At 50.0% G+C, this 13,696-nt stretch overlaps 1 protein-coding gene across 1 annotated transcript; it reads right to left on the bottom strand.

The window, feature by feature from the left end:
* Positions 1-681: 681 nt before the first annotated feature.
* LOC131915438 (cytochrome b-c1 complex subunit 1, mitochondrial) lies at positions 682-11,796 on the bottom strand. The gene is made up of 13 exons (XM_059268711.1): positions 11,690-11,796; positions 11,314-11,454; positions 7,921-8,007; positions 7,114-7,243; positions 6,430-6,628; positions 5,905-5,984; positions 3,326-3,441; positions 3,001-3,144; positions 2,724-2,884; positions 2,508-2,593; positions 1,665-1,753; positions 1,310-1,385; positions 682-871 (listed from the first exon to the last, which is right to left on the bottom strand). Exons 1-13 carry the CDS (start codon positions 11,756-11,758, stop codon positions 807-809), a joined length of 1,443 nt encoding a protein of 480 aa, XP_059124694.1. The 5' UTR covers positions 11,759-11,796; the 3' UTR covers positions 682-806.
* Positions 11,797-13,696: the final 1,900 nt, after the last annotated feature.

The raw sequence follows: 13,696 nt of genomic DNA, 5'->3' as shown, positions 1-13,696 counted from the left end.
TTATTAGGTGAGGGTTAGGTCCTGGCTGCCTCTAGAAAATGGGGAGGGGGCCTCTAGGCCAACAGCTCAGGACTTGCCTAGGACAGACCTAGAAGAGGGAGGGGGCTTGGGCCCCACTGAGCTCAGGGCTATTCTTGGAGCCTGAGTCAGCGGCAAATAGAGGCAAAGGATTCCTGCCTTGCCTGTCCAGACAGCAGTTAGAAACCAAGTCAGAACACTGTGCCCCGGGCTATCCTCTCTATAACCCACAGTACACACTCTGAAGCGGCTTCTTCTGGGACACTAGTGGCCCCTCCTAGTCCATCCCAGCAAAGAACAGAGGCCACCAGAGGATGACTCTGTACAGTGTCTTCAGTGAGGAGTTTCTCACATAAGCTCCCAGTTTCCACACTGGGACCTCAATAGGGTACAGGCTGGGCTGTAGTTTCCACAACTCCCACATCCCACTCCTGGGACAAGCTGGCTAAGGAATGTCCCCCATGTAGCTGAGTGGAAACATCTGGGCGAACTCCCTGCAAGCATCAAAGGCTTCCGGCCTCTGCACTGCAGCCTCCACATTTGCCCCTGGCTAAGGACACATCAGACAAGGGGAAGACAGGCAGGACTCAGAGGATGTAGAACACGAGGAAGTCTTTGCTCCCCAGTGGACTCCATGCCAATACTAAAGAAAGGACGACACAGTTCTCAATAGGACTTTATTGGTGGTAATTGGCTGCATACGTCTGAGCAGCAGGAGTGGTATGTTTGTGGCAGAGGACCCCGAGTCCCTGGCCCCACCCTCTTGCCTGCCGGCACAGACTTCCTGCCTAGAAGCGCAGCCAGAACATGCCGCTACGGATCCGGTTGTAGTCTGGGAGCTGCTCAATGGGGCCTGTGGGGATAGGGTGGGGAGTCAGGGTGGAGTGCCTGGCCTGCACAGGGACACCTGGCCCTGTGCCACACCCAGCTCAGAGTGGCTGCCCAGAGCAGCACAAGACAGGCTTTGAGTGGAAGAGGGAAGAGCGCATTCCCCAGGGTGCCGGGCCTGTCCTCTCACGCTCTGGCCTGGCAGCCCCACCCCACATGCAGGGTACCTGTTACCTGGTGGGCCGGGGGGTGGGTGGGGTATTAATGGAAGCAGCTTGGCAAGGAGTCAGGGAACTGTTGGGACAGGCTTTCTGAAAAAGAACTCCCTGGCACTAGGTTACTGGAGAGAACCTCAACTTCCTTCTCAGAGAAAAGTGTAAGCTGGGAATGGGGGACCGGAGCAGGAGGGGAGACAAGACAACAGCCCGAGGAAACAGCAAGAGCGACCTTCTAGACTACTCACCAAATCCAGCCACTGCTGGACACTGGTCATAAAAGTACTTGGAGCAAACCTCACGCAGCATACCGGCATCCACCTTCTGTAGGGGGAAGCAGAGAGAACACTGAATGACAGACCCTGGGCACCCCTTAGCCAGGATTTTCTTGAGTCAACCCACACTTCCTACTTGTCCTTTGGAGCTGTTCCTCTGCCCAAAGGGTGAAGGTACAGGGTTCTCCCTGCCTAGTCCACAGCCATTAGTACCCTCTGATTACGCCCACCCCTGCAAGTAGCAGCTGCCTTGATAACAGAGATGTTCCCAACGCCGCAGAGGTCCATCAGCCTAAGGCTCCAGATCCTCTTCCAGGGGTCCAATTACCGCAATCCGGCTCTCCCACTCGGTCAGAGGGATGCGGCGGCCATAAGTCAGGAGGCTGCGACCAATGTCTTCACACACAGGGGTGGTGCCTTCAAGGAAAGGGAAAAAGCTTAGAGGTCTGCCCAGTCCACTTTTGGACCCACGAATGCCTCTAGGACCGTGCTCTGACCCCACTTCCGTAACAACCTGCGACAACAGTAGTGGGTTACCTCCACTGCACCTGAAGCTCCAATCTCTGCATCGGGGTGACAGGGGAGGTGTGGCTTTAAAGTCGTCTTTCCCCACCTCACTCCTTTTCTTCTGTTTTCTTTTGAGACAAGGTCTTGCTATGGCCCTTTGCTGGGAGGCCAGGCCAGCTTCTAACTCAAAAGATCTGCCTGCCTCTGCCTCCAGAGTGCAGATAAAGGCATGGGCAGCCTTGCCCAGCACGGTTTTTCTTTTTTAAAGAATTATTTATATATTTAATGTATGAGTGCTCTATCTGCATGTACAACTTTATGCCAGAAGAGGGCATCAGATCCCACTATAGATGATTTTGAGACACCATGTAGTTGCTGGGAATTGAACTCAGGTCCCCTGGAATAACAGCCAGTGCTCTTAACCGCTGAACCATCTCTCCAGCTCTGTATTTTTTGTTTTTAAAGATAGAGTCTCATGTACTACAGTCTGGCCCTGAACTCACTGTGTAGCTAAGGGTAACCATGAACTCTTGTTCTTCCTGGTTTATCTCCTAAATGCTGGGATTATAAGTGTGAAACCCCACACACGGCCACACTACAGCCCGAGTCACTGATCACTGCTGGGATACACTGTACCCGTCTCTCACTACGGGTGAGGACTCACCGTCCAGATGAGACACCAAGGCGTTCCTGAGGATATTTTTGCCCCGAGTCACCTCACTCTCTGTAGCACTGGTACACAGGCGCATCCTAAGCCGGGTGGGGGTGGGGAGTGGGTTTGAAGCGATGGTCATTCTGGGAGACCAGGTGTTGTCTCCAGCCTCCCACTATTCCGGCCAAACACCCCTCGCTCACATAGCAACACTGAGCTGACACTCACCACTGGCCTTGCAGGAAGAACACCATATCATCAATGCTCATGCCATCACAGACAAAGTGTGCGCCCAGCAGCCCAGTCTCAGAGTAGGAGATGTTGAAGGTCTGGAAACTCTGGCAAAGCTTGTTAGCCACAGCAGCAGAAGCCAGTGGGCTGGACAGGTGCTGCCAAAGGCAAGGATCATAAGCACCCTTTTTTCTGTGGCCCACGGCCTACGCTCCACAACCCAGCCTCCTCTCCTCCCTGAAGGCAAGGTGCCATGCCTGTTCCTAGTACTCACCATTCCACCACCGTACGTGCAGTCATAGTGGCCAATGATGGCATTGGCCACCTGGAGGGCCACATTGTCCGGGTTGGCCCAGCCAGGTCCCTCTACTGCAATGGCCACGTGGGCTAAAGGCAGGGCGTCATCACGATGGCGGATCTGAAACAACACACGTCAAGGCTGACAGGAAACCAGACCTCCTGAGTAAACAGAAAGGATGGGAGATGCTGGACCCTTGCCAATTCCTGAAGAATCTGACATCATGAAGACAACCATGTACCCAAGGATCCTTCCAGAGGTCCCCAGTTCAGAGCACCAACCCCGCCACCAGGCAGCACACCTCACTGCCAGTGAAGCGACACGAAGTTGCACCAGGTATGGCATCCTCTTCATACACTCGAGAGACGCTGCTGAAGTGCTTCTGGGCGAGGTCTAGCAGCTGCTGGTGCTCCACTCCTGTGGGAACAGAGTGGTGCTAGCGGTTGTCCAGAGTCCAAACACAGGTAAAGAGGAATCAGACCAGAGCAGGACCTCTGTGTCCTGAATCGGTGAAAACATCATCAGAACACGATGAGGGAAGAGGATGATCCCTAGGCAGACCCTGTCTCAAAGGCAAGATAGGAATGCAGGACTAAACAGCCCGTGGCCCTAGCCACACTGAACTTAAAAACAGACTTGGAAGGTGGGGACTCTGGAGATGGCTCAGCAGTTAAGAGCTCTTGTTCTTGCAGATCAGGGATTGTTCCTAATACCTACAATTGTGGTTTATAACCATTTAAAACTAGTTCCAGATCTGATGCCCTCTTCTGACCTCTGTAAACACCAGGCACTTGTGGTATGTAGACATACAGGAAAACAAAACACTCATACACATTAAATCTTTTTAATTTATTTATTTTTATTTTATGTGTATTGGTGCTTTGCCTGTATGTATGTCTGTGTGAAGATGTCACATCTTGGAGTTATAGACAGTTGTGAGCTGCCATGCGGGTGCTGGGAATTGAACCCAGGTCCTCTGGAAAAACAGCCAGTGATCTTAACCACTGAGCCATCTCTCCACCCCCCACATTAAATCTTTGAAAAAGTATTATTAAAAAATGGCAGATGGAGCCGGGCAGTGGTGGCGCATGCCTTTAATCCCAGCACTCGGGAGGCAGAGCCAGGCGGATCTCCGTGAGTTCGAGGCCAGCCTGGGCTACAGAGTGAGTTCCAGGAAAGGCGCAAAGCTACACAGAGAAACCCTGTCTCGAAAAACCAAAAGGCAGATGGGAGGATATTGAGTACTCAGAGCTCTTGCCTAGGGTGCACAATGCCTTAGGTTCAATCCCAGTACTATAAATAAAAGTGGGGGCTGGAGAGATGGCTCAGCGGTTAAGAGTACTTCCTGCTCTAGCAGAGGATCTGGGTTCAGTTCCCAGCACCAATGTCAGACAGTTCACAACTGCCTGTAACTCGCTCCAGGGGATCTAACATCCTCTTCTGGCCTCCATGAACACCCACATGCTTGTGGCATACTTACAGTCACAAAAAAAAAAAAAAAAAAAAAAAAAAAAGTAAATAAATAAATCTCTGAAGTAGCTCAGCAAGTAAAAGGGACCTATTTACCAAGTCTGATGACTGGGTTTGGTCCTTGAGATCTACACTGGTAAAAGAGAATCAACTCCCACAAGATGGCCTTGGATGTGTACACATGTATGTACACACGTGTACACACACATACACACCCCAAACACATAAACGCAATTAAAAAAAAAAGTCAGAACAACGGACACAAGGGGCAATGGTCTGTCATGACAGAGGCTCTCCCCCAGAGGCATCGTTACCTTGCCTGCATTGAGGGAACTGCTACACTCCAGCTACAAGACTGTCTCTCAAGCTCCATCTATCACAGACCTGACTGATGGCCCTGAAGGAGGTGGTAAAAAGAGGTGCTCCTGCAGGGCCACGATTTACCGTGGGGTCCTGGGGAGCTGAGGCCAAGTATAAGGAACATCACACACCCAAGCTAGATAGTGACAGGCGCCTTGTCTCCTCAGTTCACAAGACGCCCCGGGGCACCATCACGGGACTACCTGCCCTAAGCCTGCTAAGACTCAAGAAAGTCTGATGGGTTAGTAACTGATGCTGCTCTTGGTCCCCACGTTCCCTGTCATGTTCTTCCTGGGTCTTTTTCTCCCACCTTGGCGGCAAGTTTTAAGCAAGCCTGCATCCCTAGCCACAGCTAGACCTACAGAGGCCCGCATCAAAAGACTGTACGGAGTCCACCCACTTCTCCCCTTGCTTCTGCCATACCCCACAGGGTACCTGTCACACTGTCCCTAGTTAGTCTGCCTTACTCGGACCCCATTCGGCAGCAGAGTAAGTGTTAAAGTAATACCAGGTCAGGGCGGGCACTACCTTTCCCCTTTCTCAGGTCCCCTAACTGACAACTACCACCCTTCCGAAATTTGTTCGAATGACATGTGCTCCCCACCAACCTCTAACTCTAAGCTCCCATTACAACCTCTGCTGTGATTCTGTGCCTCCCTTTTAAGGGGGCCCCAGTCACCATCCAATCTACACGATCACAGTGCCACTGTCAGTGGTTCTCAATGGCAAGGCTGTAAGGAATAAGCCCGCATGGCTTCCACTGGCCCGCAAACGGTATTTTAGGACTGGGTGAGGCTAAGAGAGGTCTGAGGCACGGGCAGACGCTGGCAGCCAAACTGGGGCACGTACTAGGAGTGCCCCTGTACGGCCAGCTCCAGTGGTAGCAGCAACGGGATCCGAGCCCATCTCAAAGCACAGAAGGGTCACGTACTTCAGTGACAGGACAGGAACAGAGCTCCCTGGCGTCCTCTGTGGTCAGAACCAGAGACCCAGGCACTGGTGAGCCAGGTCTGGGCCACCTGTCCAGGGCGTCAGCAAACCATCACTCACCCCCAGCTGCGGCCAGCACCATTCGAGGAGCTTTGTAGTGCCTGCTGAGGTAATCAGTCAAGTCTGCTCGAGACAGCCTCCTGTAAGACATGCAGCCGAGTCAAGCCCTCTCAATCCCCAGCAAGCTGAGTCACACAAAATGGAGCAGAGGAGGAATGGTGTCCCTCAAGAGCGGGCTTTAACACGCCTCTCAGTCTACGCTGTCACCAGCCCCCTCAGGACCCACAGGCAGCATGTTGAGGAAGGTGTGGCTAACCCTGGGCTCTGAAGGGGCACCAGTTTCTTGGTGCTGTACACTCCCCGTGGCACACTCCCAACACAGGACAAAGCGGTACACAGAAGGGACACCTAGGTGTTCCCTCCCCCAGACTGTCAGAGTCCAAGACTCAAGTGAAGACTCCAGAGTCAACAGGGTCACAGGACCAGACGGGACACAAAAACCGACCATACAGGCAGCTAGACAACCTAACGGGCAGGTGGCTGATGGGGACATGCACTATTCAATCTCAGGCAGCTCGCTCTCACCTGACATTCTCACTGGGGCCCTCCACAGCCTGGCCCAGAGGTGTGCCCTGGAATGCTGTGGCATGCAGGTAATCAAAGATCACATTCTGCATAGACGCATCATTTTCCTGCATCTCCTGCAGGATCACATCTCGTTCCTTCTCGATCTGGGAGTCTTCCAGACTGCAGTTCTGCACAATATCTGCCAGGAGCTCCACAACTGGACACAGAAAGAAAGGATATGTTAACCGGGCATGGTGGTGCACACTCTAATTTCAGCATTTGAGAGACCATAAGAGGATTACCAAGCGTTCAAGGACACCCAGGCTACACAGTTCAAAGCCAACTTGGACTACCTAATGGGAAGTTATATCAAAGAACTTAGAGCCGACTCAGCAAGTAAGGGCATTGGCACCAAACGTGATGACCTGAGTGTGGGTACCAGAACCCACATGATGGAAAGAGAACTGACTCCTGTTAAGCTACCTCTGACCAAGCATACACCAACACACACATATAATTTTAAAAAAAAAGTTTAAAGAATTATATTTCCCACTACTGTACACTCGTCTTAGTTGCTTTTCAACAAGGAGACAGTCCCATGGGTAAGTCCGATTCTGGGGACAGCCTGGGAGCTCTTGGGAGCCTGACTTCTGCAGCCCGGAGACCCACCCTTCTGTGCTCACGCCTTCCTCCAGGTGTTACCTTTCGGCAGGTCCTTGGACAGCGCCTTGATGAGGTAAGCAGTGTGCTCCCGAGTGCTGTAGGCATTAAGATGAGCTCCCATACTCTCTACCTCCTTCTCTAAGGCATTGCCAGGCCGATTCTTTGTTCCCTGGAATCCGACACCAAGAGGACCAATCAGGGGGCTGAAGCAATGGCTCAGAAGTTGAGAGCATTTGCTGCTCTTGCAGAGGATGCAGATTCGATTCGCAGCACCCATATATACACTCACAACCATCCATAACCCCAGTTTCAAGAGATGCTATAGGCAAATACATGGTTATACATTAAAAAAAAAAATCCAAACCAGGAGCCAGAGTACAGGAACCTGCCTTCAGAGGTTGAAATCCCAGCACATCCCTCCCTCAACAGTCTGTATTCATTGTATTAGGTAGGCCCTCAGCTGAGCAGACAGCATCATGGGCCAAAGGACGGAGACAGTCAGGGACACAACAGCATGGCTGCAGCAAGTGTTATCTAATAATCAGAGTTCCCATAACAGCCTAACCTCTCTGCTCTTGACTGTGGATATAATGTGATTAGCTGTTCCAAGTTCCAGCCACTATACTTCCCTGTTATGATGGACTGCAATCTGGAAGGGGGACCTCAGGCAGGGACTCATCTGATAAACACTCACTCAGAAAAAAACTAAGCCCATACGGCTCCTTCCAGAAAGCATAAGCAGCGATTATGCCCCAAAGTTCCCCAATCAGGAGACTCATTTTTTGGATTATGGTCTTTTGAGACAGGCAGCCCTAACTGAGGGGACATGGACTTCATTAGACTTACCTTGAAAGCCAGATGCTCCAAAAAGTAACCTGCCCCATTGTTCTTCTCAGTCTCATGGCGGCTGCCAACATCAATCCACACTCCCACCTGGACAAGAAACCACCAACAAAAGGAACCAACAAATCAGTCTAGTTCCCAGTCACAGATGCCAGAGTAACTAACTGGGCACAGGTTCACAAAGTCCTCAGGGCAGCAATGTGGAGAGATGCTCCACTGGGACCCCTAGAGTCAGAGAGAGGCAGGCAAGCACACAGCACAGGGAAAGGTCCAAATGACTAAGCACACTGTCTCATCTCTGCTACCTGAAACAGGTTTCCTCATGGGTTACCAAAGACACCCGGGAGCATTTTCGGTGTTTATTTTTGGTGTTTGAGGCACTGTCATGCTTTGAAGCCTAATCTGGCCTTGAACTCACAGAAACTCCTCCCACCCACCCACCCCCCATTCTCTCAACTGTGCCCATTTACCTGGCCCCACAACTACAATTTTTAGTTAATTCTGTTTTCTTCTATGCATGAAGCCCATCATTTGCAGACAATAGTCTATTTTCTATATTCTAAGAATCATATGCAAGTTAGGTATGGTGTCACACACCTGTAATCCCAGCACTCTGGAAGGCAGAAGCAGGATTATGAGTTCAAGGCTGGCCTGTGCAACACAGCAAGACCCTGTCTCAAAAAAGAACAAAATAGTATCCCTTGCCTTTGTTCTGATGGTTTTATTCTTTCATCAGGGAAGAAGCTATTAACTTAGATACTTGGCATTTCGTCATTTTAAAATGGTACCGAAACGGTGGCACACACTTTCAATCCTAGCAGAGATAGGTTTGAGGCCAGCCTGGTCTACACAGTGAGACCCTGTATCAAAAACAAAGAGAAGATAACTTTCTTAGTGAGACCCTCCACTGGCTCAGTGACTTCTCAGCATGGAGTTTCACCATGTTGCTATGCTGGTCCTGAACTCCTGGGTTAAAACAATCCTCATCTTTCAACCTCTCAATATCTGGGACTATAAGCACATGCCATTGTGTCTGGCCTCATTAAGACTTCATCCTATTTCAGTAGTGGGGATCAAACACAAAGCCTCATGAATGCTTAGCAATTACTTTACCACTGACATCTTCAGACCTCAAAGAAGTTGTGTAGGTTTTTTTAATGATTTTATTTTTATTTTCTGTGAATCGGTGTTTGCCTGCATGTATGTCTGTGTGAAGTGTTGGATCCCCCTGGAGCTAGAGTTACAGACAGTTGTAAGCCACCTGAAGCAGGTGCTGGGAATAGAACTTGAGTCTTCTGCAGGAACAGTACAAGCTTTTTACCACTGGGCTGTCTCTCCAGCCACCCTCCCACCCTGAATCTTAATATTCCTTTCAATTTTTTTTTTTTTTTTTTTTTTTTTTGAGACAGGGTTTCTCTGTGTAGTTTTGGTGCCTGTCCTGGATCTCGCTCTGCAGACCAGGCTGACCTCGAACTCAGAGAGATCCGCCTGGCTCTGCCTCCCGAGTGCTAGGATCAAAGGCTTCTTTCGATTCTTAAGACAATGGTTTTCGCAGAGCGTGGTGGCGCACATCTTTAATCCCAGCACTCAGGAGGCAGAGGCAGGTGGATCTCTGTGAGTTTGGGGCCAGCCTGGTCTACAGAGTGAGTTCCAGGATAGGCTCCAAAGCTACACAGAAAAAACCTATGGGGGGGGGGGGGGGGATTTTCACTACGTACCCATGGCTGGATTTGAACTCAGAGATCCGCCTGCTTCTACCTACTGAGTGTGCATCTTATATTCTTTTCATGTTTTTGTTTTTTTGAGAGAGGGTGTCATATAGATCAGACTGGCCTTGAATTTCTTCTGTAGTTAAGACAGCCTTGAACTCCCAATCCTCCTGTCCCCACCTCCCAAGTATTGGGATTACTGGTATGCAAGAATCATCAACAGTCTCCCAGTGTGCTATGAAACATACTACTTACCCACATGATCGAGTTTTTTTTTATTATTTGTTCATTGCTGCCTGAAGTTTTGCATATGTTTTGCAAACATATGTTGATACTCAGACTACCGTGTAGTATAATTTTAGATAAACAGGCATTTAACTTTTCGTGTGAACGTATGTGCTCCTGTGTGTAGGTGCAGGGGCCTGTGTGTACATGGGGGCAGAAGGTAGATACCATATCTGTCAAAACTGGAGCTGCAGGCATTCAAAGGACTCCCAGCTTGTTATCTGGGTGGTGGGACATGCACTCCTGTTCTCGTGGTCGCACAGCCAACACCTTTAACCACGGAGCATTCTCTCTAGCCCCAAACATTCACCTTAAGTCTATCATCTTAGAATACAATCCACAGCATCCTTTCATTTTTAACTGGCACCATTCTTTCTTTGGAACTCCTCACAATCACAGTATCTTAGAGTCTGTGGAGTACAGCATGACTTACTAAGCTTTCTTGGAGTCTGTTTATATAGGTTCCTTGTAGCAAGGAGGTTGCCTACCACCGTGACCTGTGTTTGGTAACAATTCATATCACAGACATTATTTTTGTCCCTGGAAAACTGAATCAGCCAACAAAAACGTATAGCCCAAGCCAGGTAGTTGGCAGAGGTAGATGGATCTCCAAGTTCGAGGCCAGCCTGGTCTACAGAGTGAGTTCCAGGACAGCCAGGGCTACACAGAAAAGCCAGACAGGAAAAAAAACTATTTTTAAATATGTGAATATGTGTATGTGGCATGGTGAGATGGTGTAGAGGTTAAGAGCACTGGCTGCTCTTCCACAGGACCCAGGTTCAATTCCCAGCACCCACATGATAACTCTCAACCACCTGTTAACTCCAGTACCGGGGGACCTGAAGTCTCTTTGGGCCTCCCTGGGCATCATGCACACATGGTACACATACATACATGTGGGTAAACCACCAAACACATGAAAGAAAAATAAGCCCACACACACTAGTCTCCCCCCAAACTCAGTACTGGTGTTAGACACAAATCGCTACCTTGGGGATCCAAATTCAGGTCCTCACTTTACCCACTGGGCCATCTTCCCAACCCTTCAGAGGCACTTCTGGAAGTTCTTTCCTGGTCTAGCCTACAGATTATATAGCCTAGCTCACCTAAAGTCTCTGAAACCTCATTTTTCTCTTCATTGTAAGACAATCATCACTTCTCTCTTGCCAATGGGACAAAAAGCTGGAAAAGAATTGGGCCCCGTCCTTGGCAAGCATCGTGATGCTGGCTGGAGGGTTGCCGCTAGGGCAGGGCAGGGCTGAAGTCAGGTACAGGGACAAACCCGGCAGGAAGCCAGTCTCCACCCAAAACACAGACACAAGGAGCCCAAGGTCATATCCCACCACAGAAGCACGGCGGGCCCCATCGGAGCGGGCCCGTCGGAGCGCGGGCGACCACTCACCGTGCAGGTGGGATGGGAGGACTGCTCCGAGGCCACACGCAGCCCGTTGTCCAACACGCTGACCTGGGTCTCCGGCACGCTCTGCAGGGCCTGGGCGAAGGTGGCGGCACCCCGCAAGGCGGGAGACCTCAGCAGGGCCGGCTACAGGAAGAAGACGACCCCTGTAAGAACTGCTCTCCCAGCCTCTGACAGTGGGACCCCGGCTCTCACGCCCAAGCCAGCCAAGCTTCCCATCCCCGCCCTCCGCCGTGACCTTCCCACGGCCCTGACCCCGTGACCTCCCCACTCCGACCCGCCACTGCTGACAGCCTGCTCCCCATCGGCGTGCGGAAGCCCTGAGCCCCTGAGCAGGCCACCGTTCTCGCCGACACCTCACCGTGCGGCGGGTGCGAAGCAGCACTTGCGTCCCGGAGCAGGCAGCCCGGCAGACCGCGGACGCCGCCATCTTCTAGTTCCCGTCAGCGTCAAGTCGCGCCACGCATGCGCAGAACCGAGAAGGCGGAGTCCGAGGCGGCGACGCAGGCGCTGTAGGGAATGCTTGGGCCTCTGCCGCCCCCTGGCGGGCACCAGGTCCACTCGCACGAATTAATGCTTGTTTTTCCTTAGGTCCATAAGCCGCTCAGAGTCCCACCTGACTGTCCATCAACCTGCCGCGGGCCCTCCGGCGGGCCCGGTCATCGCCCTCTTCCCCCTGATGGGGGCGCTGTGCACTGTTTCTCTTCAAATGCGGGTGCCTGGGATGCACTGCATGCCAGCAGCAGCAGCACCAGCAGCACCAGCAGCAGCAGCACCAGCAGCAGCAGCACCGAGGCCTGGAGGGCAGGGGGCGCAATACACGGGAATCAGCCCAAGGTCTGAAGCACCAGCCTGGCCCTGATTCCCAGGCAACAAGGTAGCCGCTGAAGTTAGTTTAAAAGAATAAAATATGTCTAAATGGTTGACCTGAAAGACGTTTAATAATATATTGCCCAAGTAGTATTGAATGTCAGCACTTGGGAAATGGAGGCACAGAAGTATCAGGAGTTCAAGGACATCCTCCCCCGTGAAAGGAGGTCGAAATTACCCTGGGTTGTGTAAGACAGTGTCTCCAAAGTGTAAAAAAAAAAGTGTATGAAAAACCGAACAGTGTAGGGATGAATTTGTGAAATAGGATTCTTTGTTTGAAAAAAAAAAAAAAAAACCTAGTTTTTTTTTAATGAAAATGGTTTTTATGTATTTGTGATATTATCAAAACTTTTTTTTAAAAAAACCTATGTGAAATCAGAGAAAAGATAATGTGTATTGACTGAGATTTTATGTACCAAAATTATGAATTAGAAAGGAAAATAAAGTGAAACAGTCTTCTAAGTGGTAAATGCCTTTAATCCCAGTACTCACGAGACAGGGGCAAATAGAGCTTCTGAGTTCCAGGCTAGCCTGGTATACACAGTGAGCCAGGGCTGTACAGTGAGACCCTATCTCAGCAAACAAACAAAACAAACCCGTTACCTGCTTTCTTTGAGAGACAGGGTCTCATGTAGCCCAGCCTGGACTCAAATTTACTTTGTAACCAAGGATGATCTTGAACTTCTGATCCTCCTACTTCCCCCTCCCAAGTACTAAGATTTCTGCGGTGCTAAGAAGTAAAGCCAGTGTTTCATTAACGCTAGGTAGACACTACCAAACATCCTCAGTCCTCTATCAGCTTTTTGTTAATGTTAATTTTTAACTGAAAATTATTTTATTATCTATTATTTGTATATGTGCACATGATGTGTGAGTGGGGGGGCGTGTCCTCACGTGTTCAAAGGTCAGAGGACAACTTTGGGGCCTCAGTTCTCTCCTTCCACCTTCACATAGATTTCCTGGATCAAATTCAGGTCACCAGGCTTGTACAGAAAGCACCTACCTTTACCTGCTGAGCCGTTTTTAGAACAGCTTTATATTTACAGAACTGTTGATGGGTGGTATAGAAGATCCCCATGCAGTCCCACAAGCCCAAGAGAGCAGTTTCCCCTTATTGACATCTTACATTGTATAGCTCATCTATTACTATTAACGGGCCATTATTGGTTCATTATTAACTAAAGTCCATAGTTTGCACAGATTTCCTTAAGTTTTTTTTTTTGTAACCTAATGTCCTTTTTCTGATTCAGGACAGTACCCTTACATTTGTCTATCTTAGGGTTCTCTTGTTTATGACTCCCATGTTTTGTTTTTAACCATCCCAGACTTTAATATGATCTTTTATAAGACTTTCAATTTAATGCTGTAATGAAAAAGGAGTGTACTGTTTGGAAGCCTGCGCAGTGTAACCAAAAACAATGACCAACTTGACCTTCCTCCCCAGGTCTCCGTGAGATCTTAAGCCCTGAAGAGTAAACCAGTTGCCTCCTTCTGCTTA

Source organism: Peromyscus eremicus, chromosome 7 (assembly GCF_949786415.1).
Source record: "Peromyscus eremicus chromosome 7, PerEre_H2_v1, whole genome shotgun sequence".
In the NCBI taxonomy this organism is placed as follows: domain Eukaryota; kingdom Metazoa; phylum Chordata; class Mammalia; order Rodentia; family Cricetidae; genus Peromyscus; species Peromyscus eremicus.
The sequence above is the reverse complement of the archived record's forward strand: the minus strand, read 5'-3'. Positions and strand labels throughout refer to the sequence as shown.